The sequence below is a fragment of the Oryza glaberrima genome, chromosome 11 (genome assembly GCF_000147395.1).
Source record: "Oryza glaberrima chromosome 11, OglaRS2, whole genome shotgun sequence".
In the NCBI taxonomy this organism is placed as follows: domain Eukaryota; kingdom Viridiplantae; phylum Streptophyta; class Magnoliopsida; order Poales; family Poaceae; genus Oryza; species Oryza glaberrima.
Window position 1 is genome coordinate 24774411 of NC_068336.1, and position 26524 is coordinate 24800934.

At 39.4% G+C, this 26524-nt stretch overlaps 3 protein-coding genes across 5 annotated transcripts; 1 reads left to right on the plus strand and 2 right to left on the minus strand.

The window, feature by feature from the left end:
• Positions 1-1224: 1224 nt before the first annotated feature.
• On the plus strand, positions 1225-3549 carry LOC127754114 (cell number regulator 13-like). 3 transcript variants are annotated; one of them, XM_052279580.1, is made up of 3 exons: positions 1225-1755; positions 1999-2678; positions 2924-3549. In XM_052279580.1, exons 1-2 carry the CDS (start codon positions 1318-1320, stop codon positions 2170-2172), a joined length of 612 nt encoding a protein of 203 aa, XP_052135540.1. In that variant the 5' UTR covers positions 1225-1317; the 3' UTR covers positions 2173-2678; positions 2924-3549. The 3 variants fall into 3 exon arrangements, with proteins under 3 accessions (XP_052135540.1, XP_052135541.1, XP_052135542.1); XM_052279581.1 differs by having other exon boundaries at positions 2947-3549; XM_052279582.1 differs by having other exon boundaries at positions 2987-3549.
• Positions 3550-4758: 1209 nt separating this feature from the next.
• Positions 4759-11382, minus strand: LOC127754121 (kinesin-like protein KIN-14P). Its single transcript, XM_052279589.1, has 19 exons — positions 11039-11382; positions 9616-9782; positions 9401-9535; positions 8936-9193; positions 8784-8855; positions 8634-8702; positions 8413-8508; positions 8138-8278; positions 7974-8055; positions 7783-7878; positions 7494-7670; positions 7294-7400; positions 7044-7219; positions 6751-6912; positions 6386-6639; positions 6137-6300; positions 5916-6065; positions 5310-5713; positions 4759-5218 (listed from the first exon to the last, which is right to left on the minus strand). Exons 1-19 carry the CDS (start codon positions 11193-11195, stop codon positions 5071-5073), a joined length of 3015 nt encoding a protein of 1004 aa, XP_052135549.1. The 5' UTR covers positions 11196-11382; the 3' UTR covers positions 4759-5070.
• A 3571-nt stretch (positions 11383-14953) lies between these two features.
• On the minus strand, positions 14954-19747 carry LOC127754102 (ATP-dependent DNA helicase Q-like 1). The gene is made up of 10 exons (XM_052279564.1): positions 19552-19747; positions 17418-17737; positions 17028-17255; positions 16765-16928; positions 16548-16644; positions 16404-16447; positions 16204-16318; positions 15772-16125; positions 15464-15688; positions 14954-15373 (listed from the first exon to the last, which is right to left on the minus strand). Exons 1-10 carry the CDS (start codon positions 19658-19660, stop codon positions 15263-15265), a joined length of 1767 nt encoding a protein of 588 aa, XP_052135524.1. The 5' UTR covers positions 19661-19747; the 3' UTR covers positions 14954-15262.
• Positions 19748-26524: the final 6777 nt, after the last annotated feature.

The window sequence follows — 26524 nt, forward strand, 5'->3', positions numbered from 1 at the left end:
CGAATTATTGATAGGGATCTGAAGCTGAGCAACATTCTTTTTAGGATTCCAATATGAATCCAATGATATCCAATTTTTAGTTTGGCTGAAATGCTAGGTTCAGGATCAGACAAACAGAAAACAGACAATGTGGTAGGCTCAATGTTAATATGATCGATGGACATCTACCTAGGTTAAAAAAACTTTTTAAACGTACTTTCTCATGCAGGCAGATGCAGCTATATATCCATGAGAAAAATCTGAACTTTCAGTTGCAGACAAGCAGTGACTGAAATCGTGTGCTGGTACGGCCCATCTTTACTGGGCCAGAATACTAGTCGGTCTGGAACAGTTTCTATTTTGTGTGGCCCAAGAATGGGAGTGGGCCTTACTTGAGCAGAGATTTCGGCTTACGTGCGATCCAGTTAGGAATAATTAGGCCGTAGCAGTATTGTGACTCACGTGTGGTCTATACTAATTTGGGCCGGCACGGGATTTCAATCACGTGCGCCCAAGAATGGGCTTGGGCCTGATGTCAGCCCATTAACTGGAAGAACAATTTGTACTTGTTAGATGAACTTGCAATTCATGAGCTCAAACACAGTTCAGATAAACGGAGCACTAAAAAGAATAACTGAAGAGTATAGGAATGATCACAAAGCTCAGTTATAATTTCAGAGTCTATGATAAGGTTAAAAGATTTGGGGAGTGAACTCAAAAACATCAGAAGTGGACATCTCTGAACATAATAATCAAATGCTATCAGATGAACTGTATGCTGTTAAGTGTCTGAATCTGGAAGTAGGAACTAGAACTTTTAAGTGTACAGCTACAACAAAAGATCTTTCTCCTGTATGGAAAACCTGTAAATTGCAAATCTACAAGAACTCTACATGTCTCTTAAATGACCATTCCCGTCTAGGTTCAATAAGAAACTAAAATCCGTGGTCCAACATAGAACTAGTCAGATCCTCCATGGTCACAAAGTACCATGGAGCAAGAAAACAAAAACAGCTGTGTAGATGCTCACTTTTGACAGATACAACTCCTGCATATAAGCATGAAGTTTCCTGGAACTCGCCTGATTCCGCCCCCCATCCTAATGTTTGTTCAAACGTCAATAATGGGGACCTGTAAACAATTAGGCATAGCCCACCACCTCCTAAGCAATTTAGCCAAAACCAGTCACATCATGCCAGATGCTCCAAAGATATTAATGATGAGTGATTGACGTTTTCTGCTCTGCAGAATCACTGCATTTTTATAAGCAGCTCATCTAGTAGCCGCTTCTTGCATTCTTGTTCTTCTCCTAGGACACTGCCATCCAACGAACGCAAGATGGCTCTGGTTGCTCAGGCCTCCACCATCGCGCAGTTCGCCGGAGTGGACGCCTACGGCCTGATCAAGATGATCGCCGAGGCGGCGCAGACGGTGCGGCGCAACAGGGCGACGTGCCTGCAGCTCGCGCGGCGCGTCAAGATGATCGGAGACCTTCTCAAGCAGCTCCACGGCGCGCAGCTGATGCAGCAGCCGGAGACGAGGAACCCGGTGGAGCAGCTGGAGGAGACGCTCCGGCGAGCGTACCTGCTCGTCCGGTCATGCCAGGGCCGGAGCTACGTGTACCGCTGCTTCATGGGAGGCCGGCACGCCGACGAGCTCAGGGAAGTGCAGAGTGAGATCACCTTCTACCTCCAGCTCTTCCCTCTCGTCAGCTATGTCGATGCTACGCTCAACTGGGTGAGGCATCTGAACAAAGCCGATCCATCCTGCAAAGAGGTACAGCAAGTTCAAAACTAATTCTGTTTCTTTCTGAAATTTACAAGCAGAAACAAACCAATTTTTGAGTTTTGGAATCTGGGGTCAACAGAGATAATAACAGCTTAATCTGTGTTCATAAATTTGCTGGATTTTGCATTACTCTGAGAAAAAAAAAAAGAGATGTGAATATTGTCTGAATATTTCTGATGGTGATTATTTTTGTGGAGGAACTTATGCTTTGTCATGTGTTTGTTTGTACAGGCACCTTTGGTAAGACCATATTTTGTGCCATTTGTGATTCTCTCATGGGATGGATCGTGCTTAGCAGTTGTTCAGAAAGTACACCTTGGTATAGTGTACACATGGTTATATATCTCTTACCTTAATATCTACTCAACTATCTGCAGATCTTTCATATGTGTCTGCAGGAGTTAAATTGTTGCCTAGCTGACATTTACTTTTTGCAATAATTTCATTCAAACGATCGATCGACAGGCATCTAGCTAGTACACTAATTCTGAAAGTGCTAGCTAGTACACTATTGTGATTCTTTTTTACCAGCTAAGTACTTTTGCCTGTGGAGAATTTGACCTAGAGTAAAAGTTCAGGTGTGCACTTGATCCGAAGTACAAACTGTAAGTCAATCATTGATGTGTCCTGGATAGGTATGTTTTGTTATCTTGTTTTAGCATGGAAGAACAGACCAGATCTGATTACTGTAACTGACCAAACTCTTGGATATTCCCTTCTATCATCCAAGTTTCTCTCAAGATCTCTAGTTTGCATCCAAAGCTTACATTTCAGTTTATCAGGATTATAAAGTTCCAGGGTCGGCGAGGCAGTTGCCGATACAGTTGAATCAGTCCATGAGCTCTACACCAGTGAGCGACAACGAGTAGGAAGATATCTAGATGCTTAAGTCATTCAGGTTCCAGAGCTAGGTTTGTGCATTTTCTCAAATAACTTTACTTAAAGGCTCTCTTATGTTCGCATTATAAAGGATAGTTTATTTGTAAATATTAAGCAATAATATAGGGGATCTTCATTTAATTGATAATAGCATAGTGCAATTGTATTTCTTTACACTTATAGTCCATGAGGAAATGAGTTATCTTACAGAAATATGTACTTGCATGTATTGCAAACTTATCGTTTTTTAATCATTCATCACCCTCTGAACCTTCAGATTTATCAATAATCATTATGGAGGTGAAAAGCACCAGCATGACTCAAGTTCAAAGCGCTTCAGATTTATCAATAATCATTATGGAGGTGAAAAGCACCAGCATGACTCAAGTTCAGCTCGCTTTGACTGTTCAAGTCAAGAGTTAAAAAGATACCCAGAGTTCTTACCTGAATAGAGAAAATGTAAAAACCATGAGTCTAAGTGAAGAGGCTCAAATCCATCTCGCTAAATTCAGGTGGGGAAGCTCTCCGCTCCAGTGATTTCTCAAATAAAAATCTCGTTGAGCTGCTTCAGATTCAGAGTTATATGAGCAGTAGGGCTCTAGTTCTGCTCAATTTTCTGCTTCATATTCAGAGTTAAATATTACAAGATAGTTGAACCAGAATCCTACCAAATTTCTAGGTTTTGCCGGGATACAACTGATAATCTCATGGAATCATTGTCAACATTTTTTGAGCTATTTTTTGAGTGAGTTCAGAGATAATAGCAGTGATGTTTCTATGCATTTTTCTGCATCATATATGCAGTGATGTTTCTATGCATATTTCTGCATCATATATGCAGGATTGGTTGTCGTTTGATGTACCTGAGTTTTGATTTGTTGAATTCTACCACTATTCATTGTATTCCTTCTTAGTGCTTTCATTGGATATCATACACATGTTTTAACCACACAAAGTTATTTATCTAAACTTTGTATGATCCTGCATTCTCAAGGAATTAATTATATGATCTGTTCATACTATTGTTTCTTTACTACAGAATATATATCATTTTCAAGGAATTAATTAATAGTATAGGGCAAAAGAAATTATATTACATGAACAACTCCACTCTACAACCTTCCTTCCTCAATTAGATGAACGCCTACGTGAAAATGGAAATATAATTGAAAGTGTTTAAAATTGATTCTAAACACTGTCGATTTATTTTTCTCCAAACTCTCAAATTCTTTAACTTTTTACATTCAAACATACACCTCATCCTTCTACATATAAACTGAGAAGAGAAATCTTTAAGTCTCAAGATCAGAATGTTTACTCTCATCGGTCTTACTTTTGTATATGCCCGAAGCTTGCCATTTTATATTGGTTTGGATCATAACGCTCTCCTATTCATCCCCATCCCGTGGTCCGTTTAGTCGTTTACTACATGATGAATGAGAGAGAGAGGAGAGCAGCATAATAGCGTGACATAGCAGGTGGTTAATTTGATGGCATTTGGAACATGAGGAAACCCTATCGGAATAACCGGCCGGTGGAGCGAGGAGGACGAAGCTGAGATCGATCTGCATGCAGTTTCGATTCATCAGTTCACAAGCTCTACGCCGGTGAGGGACGACGAGAGTAGGAAGATATCTCTACATGTTTGAGTCATTATGTTCAGGTTCTGGAGCAAGGTTTGTGTATTTTCTATTCATCCCCATTGTGTGTTTCCTTTACTGGGCGAGAGAGCGAAGGAAAATAGCATGACACCCGGATACTAATGCAAACCTCAATGCTAAACTTCAGGTATGGATTATTAAATTGCAGCTCTTGAATTCATGCATGTAAACTGAAGAGATGTTTCAGTTTTAATATAGGATCTGCAGCTTTTCCCTTGAGAATCACAAGGCCATGATGTCAATTCGGACTTTCGTATCTTTTTAGAAAGAAACTCTATCAGTTGAGTTGATGCTCTTATGGGATAAGATCAATACTATACGGAACTAGGCATGGCAAGATCAATACTATACGGAACTAGGCATGACAAAGAATTCATATTCAGAAATAAACTTTTTTTTTCGAGTGCTCAATCACCACAGCGAAAAACTTGTCAAACAACACATCACAAGATCACGCAGCAGAAACCGATCCATATGTTTGTTGTCATGACTCATGACTCATGAATACATCATACAACAGAGTTTACTCAACTCCAACAAAATATTCCCTTGGTGATCAACTGATCTTTCCCAATCGCTTTTCTGGCCCCTATTCTATCTATGTACATTACCAAAAATTGATTGAATGAATGAATGATAAAACAATGAGCCAGCAACCTTTGAAGAGGACTGACATGTTTGTCTGCCTAGTATACTTCATCTCCAATAGGATCAACATAAAGGCGAAGATGGTCACAACAAGAGTAAAGCTCCCCTGGATTGCTTACTTCTTGGCGCTCACTTTACCATTGGGAGCTCTCTTTCCATCAGCCGCACTCAAACTCGACTGTTTTCCGTTCTTGATTGACGCCGATGGAGGTCCGTTTATCTTTTTTTGTAATGGTGCTGCCCTTTTCGCAGGATTCGTGCTTCTGAAGTAATTCAAACCCAGCATAGGTCAGGACAACAATGCACAAAATCTGATAATTACTAGAACAATTTCAAAAATAGCAATTGACATACCTGATGTCTGTGCTTTTTGCACCCTTGGGTTGGGCCTTCCTTGCAATTGAGGCACTCCCATTTGCAGAACCTGGAGCTTTTGGTGCACTTGTTGGACGCACCATATCTTGTTCTGACGAGCAACTGGTTGTGACCTCAAAGTCATCAGAATCCTCTGTTGCGACAGACCCAGCCCAACTCCATTGCGGCTCAGGACTGTTTCTTTGATAGAAGACTACATATTGTGTAGCATCAGGTCCCAATTCTAGTAGGGAATTGCTGCTACCAAATTGGGAGTTGTTAACCCATTCTCCCAAGGCTGCTTCCTTCTGAGAACTAGTATCAAGCCATGAAGATGTATCATTCTCTACATCTGGCAATTCGAAGTTTCGTTTCTTCTGTCTGGGAGTGCCATTGCTTCTGGTCTTTTAAATTAAAATGCACAAAATTAGATTGATCCAACCATGTAACAGAGTTTTGCTGTATCTTTTAAGGCATATGAATACAGTATATTTTACAAATGAAAACATATAAAGTTCTAAGAAACATCCCCAGTCAAATAAGGAATAATTATTTTTCTGTCTTCCATATAATATGTTATGAATTTCATCTTGGGAAAGGAAATACCTCTAGATTTCCAACTTCTTCCATTGGGTTCCTGAATGCAGGAGGTGCGCTGCCCATCCTCATTCTATATATATCTGGGCTTGATTGTGTGCTTCGTATGCTTTCAGTTTCGCCATCTTTCTTAGCCAATGCTGCCTTGAGGCAAGCTATCTGCAATAAGAGATACATAAACAAAATTTGCCCAAGTTAAGAAAATGAAAAGGTGGAGCTGGTATAAGAACCTGTTCTTTGAGCTCTTTGACTTCTCCCCCTTCCTTGTTTGACTTAGCTGCTCCAAGCTCAACAGTAGCAACTCGTTCTGCAAACTTCAAAGTGCTTATTGACTCACCAATAGCATCTGGTTCTGGGGCTATGTGAACAAACATTAATGTTTTTGCTTGTCCTCCTAACCATGGAAAAATAGAAAAACTTACTCCACATGCTTCCAGTTTTAACAAGGTGAAAACAAGGATGTAGAGTTTTAGAGATACCAAGAGAATCCTGCAATAACTGAGTAAGTTTGCTATTTCTGTAAGGAACATGTGCATTTTTCTGAGCAAGGGATGCGATCACATCGCCTAGTGCTGCTAATGACTTGTTTATGTGTTGTGCCTCCTTCAGCCTATCACCTACAACCTCAGATTTATCAACTCTTTCACTACCAGCTAAATCCACAAGATGCATACAGCCTCTTAGAACTGTCCGGGATGTCAAATCTCTTCCCTGAACATGAACTGTTAGACAGCTGCAAAATACAATCCCCAGTCATCAGCCAGAAATAATTTGTTCAGAATTTTGTTTGGTATGAAAGATGCCATTGATTTGTTTGAAAAAGGGTAGCATTGCAGAATCATACCTATGGGAGCGGCTACTACGGTCATTCATGGCTGTTGAGCATACTGCACGGTTCTTTTGGCCAAGATTCATTAAATCAATCACATCGGATGTTGAAGTGACTGGTACTATGTTTGCATCAGGAACTGCTATACCTTTCTGCGAACTATTTTTAATGTCCACTGTTTCTTGAGGTTAAGGAGAATAAATATGTCACAGAAGAGCAATATTCACTTGTGCATCACAAAAATTTAAGAATTTATGATAACTAATGATAAATCAATATCTAATTTAGTAAGAAATAGGAAAGGATATTTCTTGTTTCCACCATTCTGAAGGAGATCTCTCACTTGTTCATTGTAGATCTCAATCATCTGCACAGAAATTTCATAACAAAATGTATCTTTCCTCTGTGCTTGAATGTTGAATAGGTCATTTAATGCTCTATAGTTGACACCAAGTCCTTCTTCCGTCAATACTTTAGGACCACTCTGCAAAATTAGCAGAATGATATTCTGATATTCCAAGACTATTGAATGTGAAAAACATCGGACAAGTTAGGCACCATTGTAAAGGTCTTCCCTGACCCGGTTTGTCCATATGCAAATATACAAACATTGTATCCATCGAGCACAGAACGGATTAAAGGTTGCATGTCTGCAAAGACCTGTTCTGCACTAATCAAAAGATTGTCCATCATTTAATTGACAACAGCCATATTCTATTTGAAAGAAATAGTGCAGTATCACAGATTGTATGTACAACCTTGCGTGGCTAATGGTCCAAAAACCCTATTGAAAGTAAAAGATTTCCGGGCATCTTTTCCATGTTTTGATGGAGTCATGACAGTGATAGTTCTATCTTCAAGTCCAGCGACACTGCTTGAGGAACTTACCTTTCCAGGTAAGAAAGGTCGTACTCGACAATATACTCTAATATTCCCTGGCAAAGAAGAAACAAGATGTATTAGCATGTAGTGTTGCCCCATGAAAGATGCATGTACATTGTACAATCCTCCATTACTTATTATATCATAAGGAACAAAAAAGGGTACCTCTAAGATCTTGTATTTGGTTGTATAGCTTACGGTTTTCCTCAAGAACTTTATGATACCCAGAAGCCGCATGAGAAAGAGTGTGCACATGCTTCCCTGATACAGAAAAGAAAGAATATGTGATGCCCTGAAAGATTTCGAGAGAATTGTGGAAAATATTATGGATATTTGGAACTCAGAATTCAGTTTACCAAGCTTATCAAGGTCTTCAGAGTACTGCAGTTTGATGTGCTCCATCCCAGACTTCATAGTTGCAAGATTACTTTTCAAGTCCTGCAGAAAATGTCAACAAACATTCAAATGTAGTATGGATGCAGAGTTAAATTCAAAAGAGAACATCTGCTATTATAAATACCTTGATATGTTTCTGTTGCTGATCAAAATATTTATCTGTTTGCTTTGCCTGTATATGCTCGACCACATTTTCACCATTCACTAGTACAGCAGTGCTGACTTCTTCCTTCATACTCACAGAAGTATGGTCTTCTTCATCCATCTTCACAAGGTGAACAATTTATAACAGTGAGTTAGATACTTTTGTAAGAAAATGTTAGATATGTCTAATTGGTAATGGACTAATGGTTATTCACTGGAGCACATTGAGAACTAACAGTGACAAAAAGTACATACATTCCCTGTACTGCATGTACAAGTTGACTCCATTTCTGGTGGTGTATCTGCTCTGGATAACAACTTATCATCATTAGGATCCAAAGCATGTTTCACCTGTAAAGAATTCTCAGTTAGTGGATCTACGCATGTAGTTAGTACAGCCAAAACGAAAAGGTCACTAAAACAATGCAGAATTTGCAAGACTGCAGAATTTGCAAGACTGATGAATTGAAACATACCGATTCATTCTGGTTTGCAGTACGACGCTCAAATTCGTGAATAACTCTGCTCAACAGTGATTCTACAAGCTGCAAATCACCAGAGTCAAAAAAAAATATTTATTTCATCAATCACATCGCTCAAAAGAGTCAACTAAGCAATAGGCTTACCGACGGTATTTCTTCTGGCTTTTTATCTGAGAGCATTGTTTGGACAAGCATTCTGATGGAGTCTGGAGTAGTCTACAATCAAGAAGGTAAAGATTACTACGAAGTAAAGAAATTTACCTACAAAGAAAGAAGATCTATAGACAGAGACATACTCTTTCCACATGCTCTAGTGAAAAATCAAGACCTAAGCTTTGCTCTAGTGATACGCCATCTCTGAGTAACTCTGCTGAGTAGCTTCTCACCATCGTCTTTACAAAAGGCTCAGAGTTCTTGCGGATGAAGTGCTTTCCAGACATTGAAGGCTTTAGAATGCCACCATATTTTAATGGAGCTGATCTTCCTACTTGCTTACTTTCACTGAATGACCTCAGAGAAAGAACACAGTCTACAACTCGAACTCCTTTTCCACCCTGTAGATGAAAACATTAAGTTCACTCAGTCTATAGAAGCTAAATTACTGATTTTTTTTATAGAAGCAGCATCCTGCATCCCTTTTAAAATGTCATGTGCTACAATATAACATCAGTAAATTGTGCCAAAAGCTTTAGTGTTGAACTGTTAAGAAGGAAAAGGAATGTCACTAGAAGTCTACGACTAAATGATAATGGCAGTGTCACCTTTTCTAGATCGGATGCCTCAAATGTTGGGAGACCCAAATCTTGTAGGCCAATGAGGAAATTCCTCACATTCTCGAAGTACTGATATGCACAGAGAGCTGCACCATCTGCAGAGTCCGAGGGGGCCTCCACAACCTAAAGGGATCATACTCGGAATGTAAAATTAGCTAACATAAACAAGACTATATTGAATACCTGAAGGAGAGAAGTTTAACCTTGGGCACGCTACCAGGTTGAACCTTATTGAGTGCATTGCAAAGAACAATGCCATTCCTCAGGCCAAGCCGGAATTCCTCCTCGGAGGGCTCTTCTGCAAGGTCCTTTCCACACACTACCCCAACTACCCTTCGCAACCAGTTGGCTGCTTCGTATCTTCTTATTGCTGCATTTCTCAAACAAAATGAAGCACCGGTTCATATAACCCCAGTATGTTAAAAACTACAATAGAGTATCTGTACTATTCGAATGTCGACATAAAAATGTACTGTGAAATAGGATGATTCCAATTCTAGAAACCAGTCCAAATCAAACCCATCGGTTGCTCATCAAGAGATTGAAGTAGTAACCTACAAAATACACTAAAATCCCAGTGTTGATTGCTTCCAAACACCTAAGGAATTATTTCAGCCAGCTTTTTTTTTTACCGAACATTGCAGCTAAATTTAGACACTGAATGCCTAAGGTACCGTGGTTAATAAAAGTGTCATTGATAACTATAAAAAGGATACTCTTATATAAATTTTAGCTGGATTCCTGAGGGTTTATGGGATGCTACAACTTTTCTTTCACCAGGCTGGTTCAGAACGTCAGCCCAAATTTTATTAAGATGTAGAGAACTGCAAAGTAAGCTTAATCAGGGATTTTAAGTGCCTAAGTTTGATAAAATCATAACCTAGTCCATCTTTATTGATTTACTCTTATAATTGTACCAAGTAGGGGATAATAAGAAATTTGCAAATGAAGGGGCTAAAGATGAAACACACAGTTCAACTAGCATCGATGAGACTAGAGAAAACATCAACAACATTTAGCACACGGCACTCTGACTATTTCTTTGATTACCTTTTCTTTTTGTTTCTTACCAAATTAAAAACAATTTCTCCTAAATTGCTACAGCAGTAAGTAGTAGAAGCAAAACGAAAGTACTAGTATTTGTTTGTTCACCACAGCATTAACAGATGGAACCAACCTATATATCTGGGAATCTTGAATTATGTCAGAATGGCACAGCATACACATTCTAACCTCTGAATCAAACAGCACTAATCTATGCAATACAAAGAAAAAGCACTACTGAATCGCAGAAAATTTAATCCACCGAGGACGCATCCCATCGATCGATTCGAAACATCATCAGCTCATGCATTTCACAATAGCTGAAGCCACGATCCACCAAAAAAACAAAGAAAATTAACTGATATCAAATCAATTGCTAGCTAAAAAAATTTTATGTGGTTTAACGCTAGTCAATAATAAAGGAGAGTCGGGGATTTGTCCCATCACCTTATTTCTCATTTTGATTTACTTTTATCTTATCTTTTTATTACTATTAAACTTATGGCTGTGTGTCTTATGACAGAAGCCGGAGATGTAATCCATTTCCATTATCTAAAAAAAAAATCAAGAACAACAACTCACCTGCCTCCTCAGCCTTGCGCCATTCCATGTCGATGCTCCTCCCGACCCCAACCACCTCCCCAACCCCACCTCCCCCACCATCCCCGTTCCCCCGCAGCACGTCCTCCACGACGGCCGCCGTGGCCACCACCGCCTCCTCCCCCTCCGGCGACCCCATGAAACCCGGATCACCCCCAAATCCGGCGACCCGACCACCACTGCTCCGCCCGGAAAGATCCCGCAACACGGGGATGGGAGGATGAGCCGCGGATTGGAGGAGAGATCGGTGGTGGTGGAGGGGGGGAGCTCTTCTTGGAGCTCTTGCTCCTCCTCCTCCAAATGGCGGGGTTGATTGTTTTTTGAGGCGGGTGGTGAGGAGAGGAGTGGAAATAGGAGGATTTTGAAGGGGTGGATTGCATATATTGGTAGGAGAGATTTAGTGAGACTAAAAATGGTGGGTTTTATATGAGAGGGCTATTTTTGGGAGCATTTGGAATTTAATTCTTGGATGGGTTGTCAATGTGCTGTTTCCAGTTTCCACATGTTTTTCCCATGTTTGGAATGGTAGAAATGACTTTGTGATCTTGAAGATTTTAATCTGATTAAGTCGTCGGTTTTTTTTAGCGCAGAGTTCATGGTTTGGGTTTTACAATATAATTTTTTTTCATGGAGATGTCAGGTTTCAATTCTATAAATCAACGAAGTGACCTTTAATTTTTGTTTATTAAAATGTGAATTATACCGGTAAATTAGACTTGCGGTAGAGATATGAATTAGAGGAGGGTTGTTTGTTTAAGGGATACATACGAGAACCGCATATCTTTGTATTGATAGGATAAATAATGCGGTATTAAGAGAACGTATAAAAGGTAAAAAACCAGATACGCGATAAATGATCCTGCAAGAAAAATCAAAATATGGGGTTGGCCTAAGCTACTAGCTAGCATGGTATTGGCATTTTGACAGCTGTAAGCTATTTCTGGGTTGTCAATGATCATTGGCTGGTGCTAAGTTTAACAGTTCAGCAAGACTTAATTTCTTGTTTGGAGTGTTGCAGTTGCAGGAGAAAAAATGTGACACTTTTACTTGCAGTCTGGTTCAGTAAAATACTGTGGTCAAAATAAAGACTTGCATAGTTGCATTGGTAATTCGATATACTACATTTATAGCCTAGCTAACAAAGTAAGACAGAGGTGTATTCCACTGTATTTAAGCATAGTATACAAGGGATGAAGGGACTAATGGTAACCCAAAACATGTTTGTTTGTAATAGTTCACACTTCAAGTTCAAGAAATATGTGAGAGCATAGTTACTGGCATTTTATTTGGAGTACTAATGAACCACCTTCGAACTTAATGTCCTCTTGACTCTTGTTCAGTCTTAAGTGCAAATTAACCATCATCAAGAGATGAGGACTCGAACACTGTTATGATGCATATTATCAAGTTGTTGTAGGAGAATCTTTACTTTCATCCTAATTATTTAACCAGGAGTGACTTGTCTGACTACAAAATCATACCAAATTCATGAATTTTTATGTGCATTAATATCATTATTCTGTGAAACGAGTTTTTGAGGTGCGTCATTGTAAATATGAAACCTGTTGAATTATATGCGAGTTCCTCAGGTGTTCTTCTCATTCTTCCTCTAATCTTGTCATCATCTTTAAAAAAATCAGCCGGCTTATGTTTAATTATCATTGTCCAAGACAAACAAATTATTATAAAAAATGAACAAAGAAAATCATGGCTGCCACGAACAGCGTGCCATTCAAATCTGTAAGAAATTGCAGGCCATGTCAACTCCTGAAGAATATACGCGATACAAGTTCATTGTAACAATTTTTTTTAGACAATGGAAATGCAGTGTAACAACTAACAAGTGACACTTGTCCTTCACACTATTATTATACATTGGAAAAATTACAAATTTTGCATAGCATGAAAACACGCTACTTAATCACACCATGAAAACATTACATGTACTACATGTTCTATTCATCATCAGTACACTACAATAAACTAGTACTACCTCCATATTTTAATGTATGACACTGTTGACTTTTTATCCAACGTTTGACCATTCGTCTTATTCAAAAAATTTATGCAATTGTCATTTATTTTATTGTAACTAGATTCATCATCAAATGTTATTTAAGCATGATATAAATATTTTCATATTTGCACAAAAATTTTGAATAAAACGAATGGTCAAACGTTAGTCGAAAAGTCAATGGCGTCATACATTAAAATACGGAGGGAGTAATAAAACTCCACATCAGAGACACCATTCTTGTCCTGCTTCCAGGACACATCAACCATCAGTTTCCCGCCATTTTCCCATTCAAATGCATCCTCAAAGCCATCCACCAAACAACTCTGAGGAGGCCTCACACTAGAGAACACCAAAAGCCTCCCTGCCCCCTCTACCTTCATATTCACCTCACTCCCATTTCCATCTCTGCACTCCACATCAACAATTGTGCCACAACAGTTGAGCATGTTGGCAAGCCCGATCTGCGCAAACCTCACACCGACATCGCCGACTGTCGTGATCGGCGTGAATGCGAATAGCTCAAATGAGGATGGCTGGAGGGTGAACTGGATAGGCTGTGATTGTGGTGTCATCAGGAGCAGTTCTTCAGATTGGCACCTGTAGACTGCATACTCTGCAGCATTGGCCATTTCAGAGGTGTCCTCCCTCTGAGCCCTCTTTGAAAGTAGTTTCCATGTGAGATGTTTTTATTTACCTTGTTCTAGTTCCAGTAGAGATATAAATAAACTTGTTCTGATTCTACTGACGATCATGAACAATTTGCTATCCACTACTACAAACGCATCAACATAAAGTTTCTTAAGGACCTTCCAAAGACAAAATTAAATTTAATTGTTTTGAGCACTAGTGTATCTGTGTATGTAATTCTCTAGATGCAGCTCATTTTCCATTGGACTCATCTGCAAAGTGCAAGCCATTACACAAAAGACGCTGACGAAGCGTATTCTCAAAACGACGTACAAGAGCATCGATTAAACTAGCATTAGTGGGCCATGTCATCCACTAACTATACTTCACAACAACTTATTAAGAGAAACTCTTCAGATTAAAAGAACTTAAGAGAATGTTTCATGGATAGTTCTGTAATTAGGAGTACTGGAGTACTTTAAATCTCCTTTTCTCCTATAAAAGTAGTCCGTTTTACTCTTTTTTAAGTGGAAGACTCTCAGATCCAACATCTCAAAGGCTCTTCTTATACTGTACTTTGCTTCATGCTCTTCTTATACTGTACTTTTGAATGCTTTCTCCTAAATTTTTGTTACAGTGAGAATCAAAGGTTCCATGCAATATATTATTATCAAGACTGGAAGCTCCTAGAGTGCATGGATGGCCCTACTCAGGTTGGAAGACAAATATTTCCAACCTGAGCCGAATTATGTGATGCAATGGCTCTGCAAGATCTCAGACGCTATTTGCAGCTTAATAAATTTTAGAGTTCAATATTTGATTGCAGTTGAAGCTAAATACTCAATCCACACTATACATCGAAATTTTATCCATTCTCAAAATAGGCACTGAGGCCTGTTTAGATCCATTGGCAAAATTTTTCACCCTGTCACATTGAATGTTTGGACACATGCATAGAGTATTAAATATAAAAAATAACTAATTATACAAATTGCGTGTAAATTGCGAGACGATTTTTTTAAGCCTAATTGCTCCATGATTTGACAATCTAGTGCTACAATAAATATTTGCTAACGACGGATTAATTAGGCTTAATAAATTCGTATCGCAGTTTACAGATGGATTCTGTAATTTGTTTTGTTATTAATCTACGTTTAATACTTCGAATATGTATCTGTATATCCGATGTGACACGCCAAAACTTTACACCCATGGATCTAAACACCCCGTGAGTAGAATAGGAAGGTACCTCAAATTATGGACTTGATGAACCTTGACATTTCCTTGATCTCTTCAGAAACAACAGAATAAGGCATGAACACAAGAAGCAAGAAAATGCAATGTAATGAAGACTTCTCATGCAAATAGTAATGATTTCTCTCGTGCGCAATGTCTGCAGGATAAAAATGTCAAGCATCTTACAACAAGGACAGCATTTGCTTTCATTCAGGCAGTACTTCCGGTGCTAAGGCCAAATCATAAGTAAGAAAGGCTCTCAGGAAGTGACCTTCTACCAAGACCATATATGTCAGCACACAGCAGTAGGTTTGGAAGAGGTTCTCTCAAGAGGGAATCTTTATGCAGTTGTCGCAAGGGCTACAACCATGTTTGCACCTTTGCCTGTCATACTGCTCACCGAAGTGGCCAAGAAGAGTTTGCCTCCGGCATTCTGTCTGCAGGGAAATTCATTCATCAAGTCGTTGCGATGCAGCATTTTGAATTATACAATAACATTAGTTGGAAGAATTAAATCATAGAGTTACCTTCAGCTCGCAATATGTTTGCATTTTCTTTGCTTGCTCCATTGCAACCTTGAAGCTCTCACTCTTGAAGTTCCCTGAATTCCTCAGCATGCATACAATTCGACCGAGGTCCTTTTTCTGATATAACACAATGCAATGTGCCGGAAGATTGTCTCTTCCTGCTCTCCCTGACTCCTGATAGTAGCTTTCTATCGATTTTGACATGGTGTTGTGGATAACAAAGCGCTGCATGATGAAATATCCAAATCAAAGCTTTGCACCTACCAGCAAAAGAATGGAATTATATCCCAACATAGACTGATATATACCACATCAGGTTTGTCTATGCCCATGCCAAATGCTATGGTTGCACAAATGACTTTGACCTCCCCGCTGTGCCATTTTCCTTGTACATTGGATCGTTGACGAGCAGCCAAGCCAGCGTGGTAATGTGCGCATTTTATCTTGTACTTCTCCCTCAAGAACTTGGCAGTGTCAGCACATTCATTTTTGGACAGACAGTACACGATACCAGACATGTTCATGAAACGCTCTTTTAGGAGATCACCCAGCTGCTTCTGTGGAGTTTTTGTCTTGCCAATCACCTCATAATTCAGGTTTATTCTGTCAAAGCTCCTCTTGAGTACTGTTGCATTAGGGATCCTCAAGGTACTTAGTATGTCCTGCAGAGTACATCCAAATTACAGCTATTAATTTCCATCCAAGCAGTAGTGCAGGAACAGGACCAGCGTAACTAGTACCTTGCAGACAGATGCAGTTGCTGTAGCTGTTAAAGCCATAATTGGCACTCGAGGGAAGTTCTGTTTGAGGCATCCCAGGCCTCGATAATCTGGGCGGAAGTCATGTCCCCATTGACTGGTTTAAAATGGAAATCAGTACCATTGTCAGGAAAAATGCTACTTCTTATACAACTATCACAAACGTGGAGTTTAAACATTACCTTACACAATGGGCCTCATCAATCACAAATCTTGCCAGTAAACCCTATTGAAAAATGCAGTTTAACATACACTTCCTCAGATAAACTAAAGGTTAAGTTAACAAACAAAGTAACAATTAAAAAAATGTAATATGATATTTGTACCCTCTGGTGTAAACCTATGAGGATCCCAATAAATGAGCTGTTTCCAGCCATTCTTTCAGGAGTGACGTAGAGGAGTTTGAATGACGGTTTACCACTTCTGCAATGAGATGAGAATATGGGATGAGGAGCTAAAGTAATGTGATATGTTTAAGAAGCATTATGCAAGTTACAACACAAAATTCTATTAGATATGCTAGAGATCTAATCAAATGCTTACCTAAGCTCTTGGATTACTGCAGATGACTGTGAAGGTGTCTGCTGAGAATTCAAAAATGCGGCTGGTATAGCAAACTTGAAGTTTAATGCCACAATCTGATCCTCAATAAGTGACAATAGAGGGCATACAACAACCGTAACACCTGGGTGCAGTGTTGCAGGTAGCTGCAAGAGCAAGACAAGTAATTCGAGGTGGAGTTTCTAAGTCTCGACGTCATGCGTACTGAAAGGTCAACACTAGATGAAAATGCAGAATTTACGGACCTGATAACACAAGCTTTTCCCACCACCTGTTGGCATAAGCACAAAGGTGTCCATGTTGCTTACTGCAGCCCTACAGGCCTCATACTGCAGGGGCCTAAAGCTTTTGTTGCCAAAGATGACAAGGTTTGCGAAATTGATGTCATCTAGGCTATACAGCTGCTGATAACTTAGAGTTTCTCTGTTTGAAGTTGAAGTGGATGACTCACATCTATTGTTTCCTCTGTTAACCTTCAAAAGAAAATATGGAGTTTGAAACATAAAGATCAATGAATATGAGATTAGCAGCAGAAAAGCAAATATTTGAAACTGGAAAAACATGGAAGTCCAATATTGGTAAATCAGGATAGATAGCTTATAGATTAATTCGAGATTCTATTGTGCAGATCATACCTTCTTCTGGGTACTGACTGAACGATCACAATGGGACTCCAATGTTTCAAAGTCATCATCTGAGGAGAACCCGAAGGAGTCCAGATTGTTGCGAGTCTGTCGATCAGAGGATTCTGCCTGTCTGAACAAAGGAGTTCTCACCTCAACTTCTTTATCATCAATTACACCGTGCTTCATCATGCCATTCAAATTGCCACAAGCTTCATTCTCTATAGCATTGAGATCATCCCAATCATCATTATTGTTTGTTGCATCAGCCAATGCGCCAAGGAAATCGTCTCCGCAGTTCTCCACGGTAATAAAACCTTGTCCGCCCTCTCCTGTACCAGAACATTCAATTATAATCTAGTGACCAAACAATCTTACCTTTCTAGATAATATCAAACAATCTGAATAGTCAGCTAAGCACCAAAAATTTTATAGACTGAAAAGCAAAATTATATTGCAGCAAAAGCAAGCGCTTGATGTGGACTATGGATACTATAATATGATATAAAAGAATATCATAACTCCATAGACAGTGCATACTTAAAAGGTTGTAAGAGGTTCCCTATAAAGTTAAGAAACGGAACTAAAACCCACCAAAATTTAGCACAGATATATGTAACAATAAACTTTCTCCAGTACTTGGAAATTAAGACAACCGTTGATCAATTATAATCTAATAATGGTTAGCACAAGGTACCTATGAAAAGTTACCTAAAAAGGTAGGCGAAATTTTAGCTTAGAGGTTGGCTGAAAGGTTAGATAGGAAATTTTGTCCATGGTATCATATTAGATGCTAAAGACAAATCAGTAAAGGAAGTTTAGTTCTTCTTGATGAATTTGCTGCTTTGGATCATGGGGCAGTTCTCTATGGTGGGTGGCACCGTGGCAGCCGGACCTATTATGAAGTTCCCAATTTCGATTATATGGTGTCTGTGATTGATAGCAGAACATAGTGTCATGTAATTTTAAGTTTCAGCAGTTCATGATTAGAAGCTAGGGCTGGCGCCAGATGGAGTGAGCCATTAGAGACAAGGAAGTGAGCCACCGGCATGCTCTGCCAGGAAGAATCATGCATTTGGAGGTGGAAAGGGAAGACCGATCGTACATATTGAAAAAAACTATATAATTGATCAATAATCCTAAACTGTGTAAAGGCCGATAAAACTAGGTAGTTGATCAATAATCGCACACCATGTAACTGATGATAAAACTAAGTAATTTACCAATAGTTGTCCCCACATACCTACACTTAGATTCCCATTTACAAGTAGGCAACTCATCAAATTGGTTTAGTTATACAACATGACTTGCTAAATATAAATTTGCAAGAAATGTAATGGTACCTAAATGCTATGTAACTGACTAATAAAGAACATAATACCAGAACAACGCGATTGACTGTCATGGCGTTTACTGATGATTCTGAAATAAAGCAGGATTAAAGTATCTCTTCCTTTCACACAAATGGGTTACAAGAGAACGATTCTGAAAAGTCATTTTTTTTATAACAACCATCAGGAGGAAGGAGAAAGTGGATTTGGCTCAGTGGTGGCAGAAGGCTCTGTAGGATGCAGCGATGCAATGGATGTGAAAAATAGTAATGGGAGCAGCAGCTAGAAATGAAAATTACTGAATTGTACATAAATGTTATGCTGTGTTTACTGCTGATTATGAAATAAAGCAGGATTGAATGTCTCCTCCTTTCGCACAAATAGATTACAAGAAAACGATTCTGAAAAGTCATTCTCTTTTATAACAACCATTAGAGGGAAGAAGAAACTGGATTTGGTTTAGTGGTGGCAGAAGCCTGAGTAGGTGGCAGCGATGCAATGGATGAAAAATATAGTGATGTCTTGTGACCTTTACTCTAAAGGTAAAAAAACATAAAATTACTGAATAGTGATGGGAGCAGCTGGAATTTAAAATTACTGAATTAGCCTGACAAACTAATGGCTAAAATTTGTTGCATTTTTTCAGTCAAAAGAAGATCCATAGCATTTCGAGCCTTCGAGGGATCCCAAAACTAAAAAAATCCCCAACTCAAAACCCCAATTAACTACCGAGAAATCCTCCTGCATTATCGGTAGAGGAAACCGTCGGCAGCGGAGGCTAGAGGGGGAGGGGTACGAGGTCGAGCGGCGGTTACCGTAGAGGCGGACGATCCTGTCGAGGCAGTCGGCGGCGAGGTCGCGCTCGAAGCCGGAGTCAGCGGCCAGGTCGAGCAGCCGCTTCTTCTCCCTCTCGTACCCCGCCATCTCCGGCGAGCGCGCCCCACCTCCGCCCCGCCGAATGGAGGAAACCCTAGCGCCGGTCGCCGGAGAGAGGAGCAAAAAAAGAGCGCGGGAAACTGTCGCGGTGGTGGCGCGCGCCTCCGCTTCTGAGCTTTTTGGCGCCGGGAGTTGTGGATCTCGTGGGCCGTGGCACTCTCTTGGGCTAAAATTTGGGCTGAAATAAGATTCGGCCCAACATGACACTCGGTCCAGTATATGCACAGCAAAAGCCCAACAGTAAACCTATGGCCCTGGAGACGGCCCAACCACTGGAAACCTACATAATAAAAGTTAAATTACACAACTTGATTTCAAATATAAGTTATATTCTAGGCTTATGCATAATAATAAGAAAATGAACGGAAAAAACTTTGTTGAGAGACTGAAAAGTACGGAACTGTGACGTTTGATTTTATTACAGTGCAATGTTGTACTATTAGAAAGAAGCTGCAAGTACTCGTAATAAACCATTTGGTAGTAAAGTTGGGAGTAATTGCATCAAACAGGGTACAAGAGTAAACAGGGTTTATACTACAAATCAAAGTACACAGGGTGCATGTAAGGTTTAGATAGCTACTCGAATGGGTACACTCTTTGATCTGTCCGTATGATTGAGTAAAACCATGGATGTTGTGCTATGAGGAGTAGGATTCACAAAACTGATGAAAATTGTTCGATTCTTACGAAATTTCGTGGTTACGAGCCTACTTAGCTGACAAACTATGAGGTAAAGCAAATTTGAAAAAAAACAAAGTAAATTTTTGAATTTCAATGAAATTTGATATTTACAAGTTTATAGACTGTTTTCAGTAGGTGAACGATTATGTGAACCCTAACAAGGATTCGAGGAATCGAGGGCTCGAGGCTAAACCGCTAAAGGCAAGCACAATGTAGTTTTATTTGCTTGGTGCCAACAATAACATAAAGACGTAGTAGTTGTTATTATTGTTGGTCTGTTGGCAAAGTTTAACATTGAAACAATTGTTTGATACTTCTGAAAAAATATAGGTTTTATAGTTTTTAGCTTATAGTTTATTTTTTAGATTTTATAGCTACATATTCTTATAATTTAGATGAAAATTTATATGATTTGAAGTGAGTAGGAGATGTTAGAAGAAGCTACGTTTGAAACTCGGCTGAGTTTGTTAGGACTAGTTGGGAACCAGTATCCTGTGTACGGAAAACGGAGCGGTCTATTAACACGTGATTAATTAAGTATTAGCTATTTTTTTAAAAAAAATGGATTAATATAATTTTTAAGTAACTTTCGTATAGAAACTTTTTTTAAAAAAATACACCGTTTAGCAGTTTGAAAAGCGTACGCGTGGAACACGAGAGAGAAGTTGAAAAAACTGGCTGCCGAACATAGCCTAAATAGAGCCATTATCTCTTTCTACAATGCTTCTCGCGGGACTATGGTGATACTGGATACCAGATTATTGATACTGGAGTAACTTTGCTACTCCTACTATAGTATCACATTTGTGTGGTCGCACTAAGAGAGGTTTGTGATGCTTATGCTTATATATACTTATCAACCAAAATTTAAATTTTTAAATTTGGAGCTGATTTTAGGGATTTCTCATTAAAGTTTATTTTTTGGCCTTTGCTTTTAGATTATTGAGAACACGTATATAAAAATTTTATTCATAAATTATTTTTTATTTGTAAATATACCGTTTGACTTATTCCACGAATAAGCGAAATGATAGGGCTGGCAATAGTGATCGAGATGGGCTGAGTGCAATTGTGATCGCGTTGAGGGGGGGAGCAATACGGCCACGCACGACTCCACACGTTCCGTGCGTACGAGATGCAGATGCACGCACGGTTGCAGCAAAGGGAAGGAGGAAGCAAACATACTATTCGACCGTTCCAATACTGTTTTAACGAAGGCGCTGACGTGGCCATGCCTTCGTGCCGTCCTACTGTCCCATAGATTATTGATGCGCGTACCATCGAGTGGTAGGCGTAGAGTAGAGATATCTTTTAACTAGAGTACTTGTATCCTGTATTCCAAAATAAATTACGGCTATGGGTGTTTAGTTCACGCTAAAATTAAAAGTTTGGTTGAAATTGGAATGATGTGATGGAAAAATTGAAAGTTTGTGTGTGTAGGAAAGTTTTGATGCGATGGAAAAGTTGGAAGTTTGAAGAAAAAGTTTGGAACTAAACGTGGCCTATGTTTAGATCGATGGGTGAAAATTTTTGGCGTGTCACATCGGATATACGGACATACATTTAAAATATTAAACGTGGATTAATAACAAAACAAATTACATAATTCACATGTAAACTGCTACACAAATTTATTAAGCCTAATTAATCCATCATCAAATGTTTATTGTAGCACCACATTGTCAGATCATGGCGCAATTAGGTTTAAAATATTTGTCTGGCAATTTACACGCAAACTATGTAATTACTTTTTTTATCTATATTTAATACTCCGTACATGTGTTAAAACGTTCGATGTGACGGGGCAAAAAAATTACCAGTGGATCTAAACACCCCCTAACTTGTAAAGATTAAATTTTATTTGAAATAAACCAACTTTTATCCTCTTTTATCCTCTTGCTTACCATCGGTCCATAAATCATGAATTTTATTCACTCAATATCTCTCAACTACTCCCTCCATCCGAAAACAAATTAGTATTGTATGAATCTGGGATGATACTATATCATATTCCCTCTATCCCATAAAAAATCAATCTAATATTGAATGAGATATTTTCTAGTACAACGAATCTAGATAGACTCCCTTTTATCAAGATTCATTATATTATAAAATAGCACATTCAATACTAGATTGTTTTCTTTTAATGGAGGAAGTATGCCATAATAAATTAACTTATTTTGGAACAGGGTTAGTGCCCGCCTAGCACACAATTTTCTTATTAATGGAGGATATTTTAGACTTTTATTTTTCCTTTTGTGTACTGCCTGAATGCCACGCAACATTATGGGAGATGGTAAGCGCGCAGCCACGATAATGATGACCCCATGGAAAGTTATAGCCTACTCTATGGAGTACGTACCAGTACATAGCCACACAGACAGCGTACGTGCACGCTCTAGCTCTAGTAGGCTGGGATGGGAGAGTAGGAGGAGCATGGCCGGTGGTAAGCCCCTACTACTACTGGCAGGCGACTTTACTCACCTATACAGGTATTCTACCAGTACGTAGAATACAATACTACGGAGTACTGTATATCTGTATCTATTCAATTCACTCTCCCCTACTCCCCCGTCCCTAAAAATCCATCTTATAAAGGTCCCTTTAAATTAGGGGCTTTTAACTATTTGCCACTTTTAGGGCCCCTTTAAATCGCAGGATTAAGAAAACGTAGGAATAGGAAAAACGTAGGATTTTGATAGGAATGTAAGTGTAAAACAGATGATTGCAAAACGCAGGAATGATCGTTTGATTGAACCACAGGAAAAACATAGGAATTGGATGAGAGATATAGATTCAAAGGAAAGTTAGCAAGAGGTTGAAGCTCTTGCTAAATTTCCTCCAAAATCTCTATAGGATTGTCCATTCCATAGGAATTTCGAAGGATTAGATATGATTCAATCCTTTGTTTCAAATGGCTTCATAGGAAATTTTCTTATAGGATTAAAATCCTTTAAAATTCCTATGTTTTTCCTCCAAATCAAAGGGGCCCTTAGATTTGGCAAATAACTATTTGCCACCCCTATCTCAATGACATGTGGGTTCACATGTGTCTATGACATGTGGGTCCAGTGGCAAAAGGTTAATTGCCACATCTAAATGTGGCAAATGGTTAAATATCTCTTTAAATTATAGGAATGTAAAAACAGAGAAATAAAAAAAATAGGATTCTGACAAGAATACAGGTGTTGGAATAGAAAAAATATAGGATCTTGATAGGAAAGTAAGTGTAAAACAGAGGATTGCAAAACGCAGGAAAAAAACTGAATGTCCATTTGATTGAACCGCAGGAAGAACGCAGAAAAAAAACATGAATGTCTATTTGATTGAACAGCATGAAAAACGTAAGAATTGGATGAGAGAGATAGACTCAAAGAAAAGTTAACAAGAGGTTGAAACTCTTACTAAATATTCTTCAAAATCTATATAGGATTGTCCATTCCATAGGAATTTCAAAGGATTGGATAAGATTTGATCCTTTGTTTCAAATGGCTTCATAGAAAATTTTTTTATATGATTAAAATCCTCCATAATTCCTATGTTTTTCCTCCAAATCAAAAGGGTCTTACAAGTGTAAAACAATGGATTGGAAAAATACATAAATGACCGTTTGATTGGACTACAGAAAAAACATAGGAATCGGACAAGAGAAATAGACTCAAAGTAATTTTTCAAGAGGTTGAACCTCTTGCTAACTTTCCTCTAGGATTACCCATTCGGGCCCTTTGAATCGTAGGACTGAGAAAACAGAGGAATAGAAAAAAAAACACATGATTATGATAGGAATGCAATTGTAAAATAGAGAATTACAAAACACAGAAAAAACACATGAGAGATAGACTCAAGGGAAGTTTTCCAAGAGGTTAGAGTGGATGTTAAATTTTCTTCATTTTTCCTCTAGAATTGTAGGAATAGGAAAGTTTAAACACATGAAAGATAGACTTAAGGGAAGTTTTCCAAGAGATTAGAGTGGATGTTAAATTTTCTTTGTTTTTCCTCTAGAATTGTAGGAATAGAAAAGTTTTCTACGTTTTTCCTTTTCTCATTCCTATGAATCAAAGACATAAATAGTGTAGGATTTTATTTTTTTATTTTTCCTTCATTTACCCTCCAATTCAAAGGAGATCTTCGTATGTATTTTAAAGGATATGATATGTTTCTAAGGCCGAGTCCTCAAACTTTCAACTTTTCTATCACATCAAAACTTTATTACACACATAAACTTTTAATTTTTCCATCACATCGTTTCAATTTCAACCAAACTTTCAATTTTAGCGTGAACTAAGGCCGTGGTTAGTTTTCCCTCTGTTCCCAACTTTCCATCACATTATATCACATAAAAACTTTCATACACACATAATTTTTCAACTTTTTTTTCAAACTCCCAACTTTCTTCAAACTTCTAATTTTTTTTTTTAGGAAAACACACCCTGAGATGGATGGCCGGGCGGGGGCGGCGCATCGCATCCGTCTCATGCATGGAAACGAGCTCGAGCAGCAGCTACAGATGCACATAGCAGAGCTGCCAGAGCAGAGGGTGGCGCCGTGCAGCGCAGGGCAACGCAACGCAAAGCGCAACTCTTCCTCCTCCTGACACAATTCACGCACTACTCCTACTCTACTCGTAGCTCAGTTTAGCCACACCCACACGCACCTCTTTATTAGTACTGTGCGCCGCATCACCCGTCCGATCCCACCCATGGTCCCCTATCTGGGGGGCCCACCGATCGGTTGGGACCCACATGTCATAGACGGCAACACCGCCCCTGTGCTAACAACTGTGCACTCACGGAGCTTTACCTCATCAGTCTCAGCTGAGCAGGACACGTGGATGGATCACATCTACTCCCGCTGTCCAGCTCCTTAATTTGGCCTGCTACAGCACAGATCCGCCTTTAATGACGACTCTAATCACATCCCACCATCGAATCAACGTGCTGTTAAAGTGTTAATTAGACGATGGGTGAGCTTCTGCAAACAATGCTACATTGCTACTAGTGTCGTCAGTGAGTAGTACACACAACAAAATCTCCTCTTCTGATGCTCGGCTGACGACGACAGGAGAGGAGAAGAATTGGAAAGCACACACCACTGCACTGCTCCTGCCATCTCCGAAACGAAGAGAGCAGTGTATGATGATGATCTGACCATGGATGTGACTAGCAACGGCACGGCAAGGAGAGGAATAAACGCGATCAGAGACACACACGCAGAGACAAGCAGCACCAGCTCGCGTCTTGAAATGGATGGAATGATAGACAGGTGGACACTGGACAGATAGACATGTGGCTGTCTTTAATTTAGCGCAAAGTTTAAATTTTGGTTAAAATTGAAGATGATGTGACTGAAAAATTATGAGTATATAACAGGTTGATGTGATGAAAAAGGACTGAAGTTTGGATCTAAACACAGCCACAGGTGCACACTTTGCATTGCACATACGGAGTACTGTAGGTGGAGTAGAGAAGAAAGCCAAGGTTGGCAATGTCGCCTCAACCGCGGGAGTTTGCCTCCCGTGTCGGGCACACCGCTGGCTCCTGTTCCGCTCCCTGCTCCGCCGGATTCGGACTTCGGACTCGGCGAAAGCGCGCACTGGTGGTGGCTAACTGCTCCACTTCAGGTTTGGAATTTGGATTGCCTGACATGAGCCCAAACCGTCCCATTTCCAGTTTATTATTATTGCCACTCCTGCAACAAGGCTCAAAATCTGTGAATCACTGCTCGTATCAAACTGACACTGAACAGAAGAACAAATTCTTAAAAAAAAGATAGGAAAAATCATTTACAGGTTTTCACAGGATTTCAAGGAAAAAAATTGGTTATAAAATAGGAGTACAGTGTAGAGAATTTCCTGTTGTGTAAAATCAATACGGCAATACTAGAGATTTCCTCTAGATAGGACGATGCGACCCGGGCCCACCTGTCAGAGGGATCGAATAACACGGCTTTTCCAGCACACCACAAAAGAGGACGATCCTGCAATTACGCAATCCAAGAGGGTTCAGATCTGATCACCGGGATAATTACATTACCACCCCACCCCCCCAAAACTTACCCCTAATCACCTTACAACCCCTCAACTCCACTAACACGCAGAAACCCCGTAATTTGTGTTTAACCAAGGGGCTGAATCGCAAAAACTCCGAGCAGTTAAAAACTCCCACCGTCCCA

Excerpts from the sequence above, each read along its gene's own strand:
- LOC127754114 (XM_052279580.1), top strand. The coding sequence starts at position 1,318 with ATGGCTCTGGTTGCTCAGGCCTCCACCATCGCGCAGTTCGCCGGAGTG. Across the intron at positions 1,756-1,998 it reads CCGATCCATCCTGCAAAGAG|GCACCTTTGGTAAGACCATA; the intron begins GTACAGCAAGTT and ends TTGTTTGTACAG.
- LOC127754121 (XM_052279589.1), bottom strand. The coding sequence starts at position 11,195 with ATGGGGTCGCCGGAGGGGGAGGAGGCGGTGGTGGCCACGGCGGCCGTC. Across the intron at positions 8,279-8,412 it reads GTACATGCAGTACAGGGAAT|ATGGATGAAGAAGACCATAC; the intron begins GTATGTACTTTT and ends CACCTTGTGAAG. Across the intron at positions 8,056-8,137 it reads AGCAACAGAAACATATCAAG|GACTTGAAAAGTAATCTTGC; the intron begins GTATTTATAATA and ends CATTTTCTGCAG.
- LOC127754102 (XM_052279564.1), bottom strand. The coding sequence starts at position 19,660 with ATGGCGGGGTACGAGAGGGAGAAGAAGCGGCTGCTCGACCTGGCCGCT. Across the intron at positions 17,738-19,551 it reads CAGGATCGTCCGCCTCTACG|GAGAGGGCGGACAAGGTTTT; the intron begins GTAACCGCCGCT and ends GTTCTGGTACAG. Across the intron at positions 16,645-16,764 it reads GCAGTAATCCAAGAGCTTAG|AAGTGGTAAACCGTCATTCA; the intron begins GTAAGCATTTGA and ends ATCTCATTGCAG.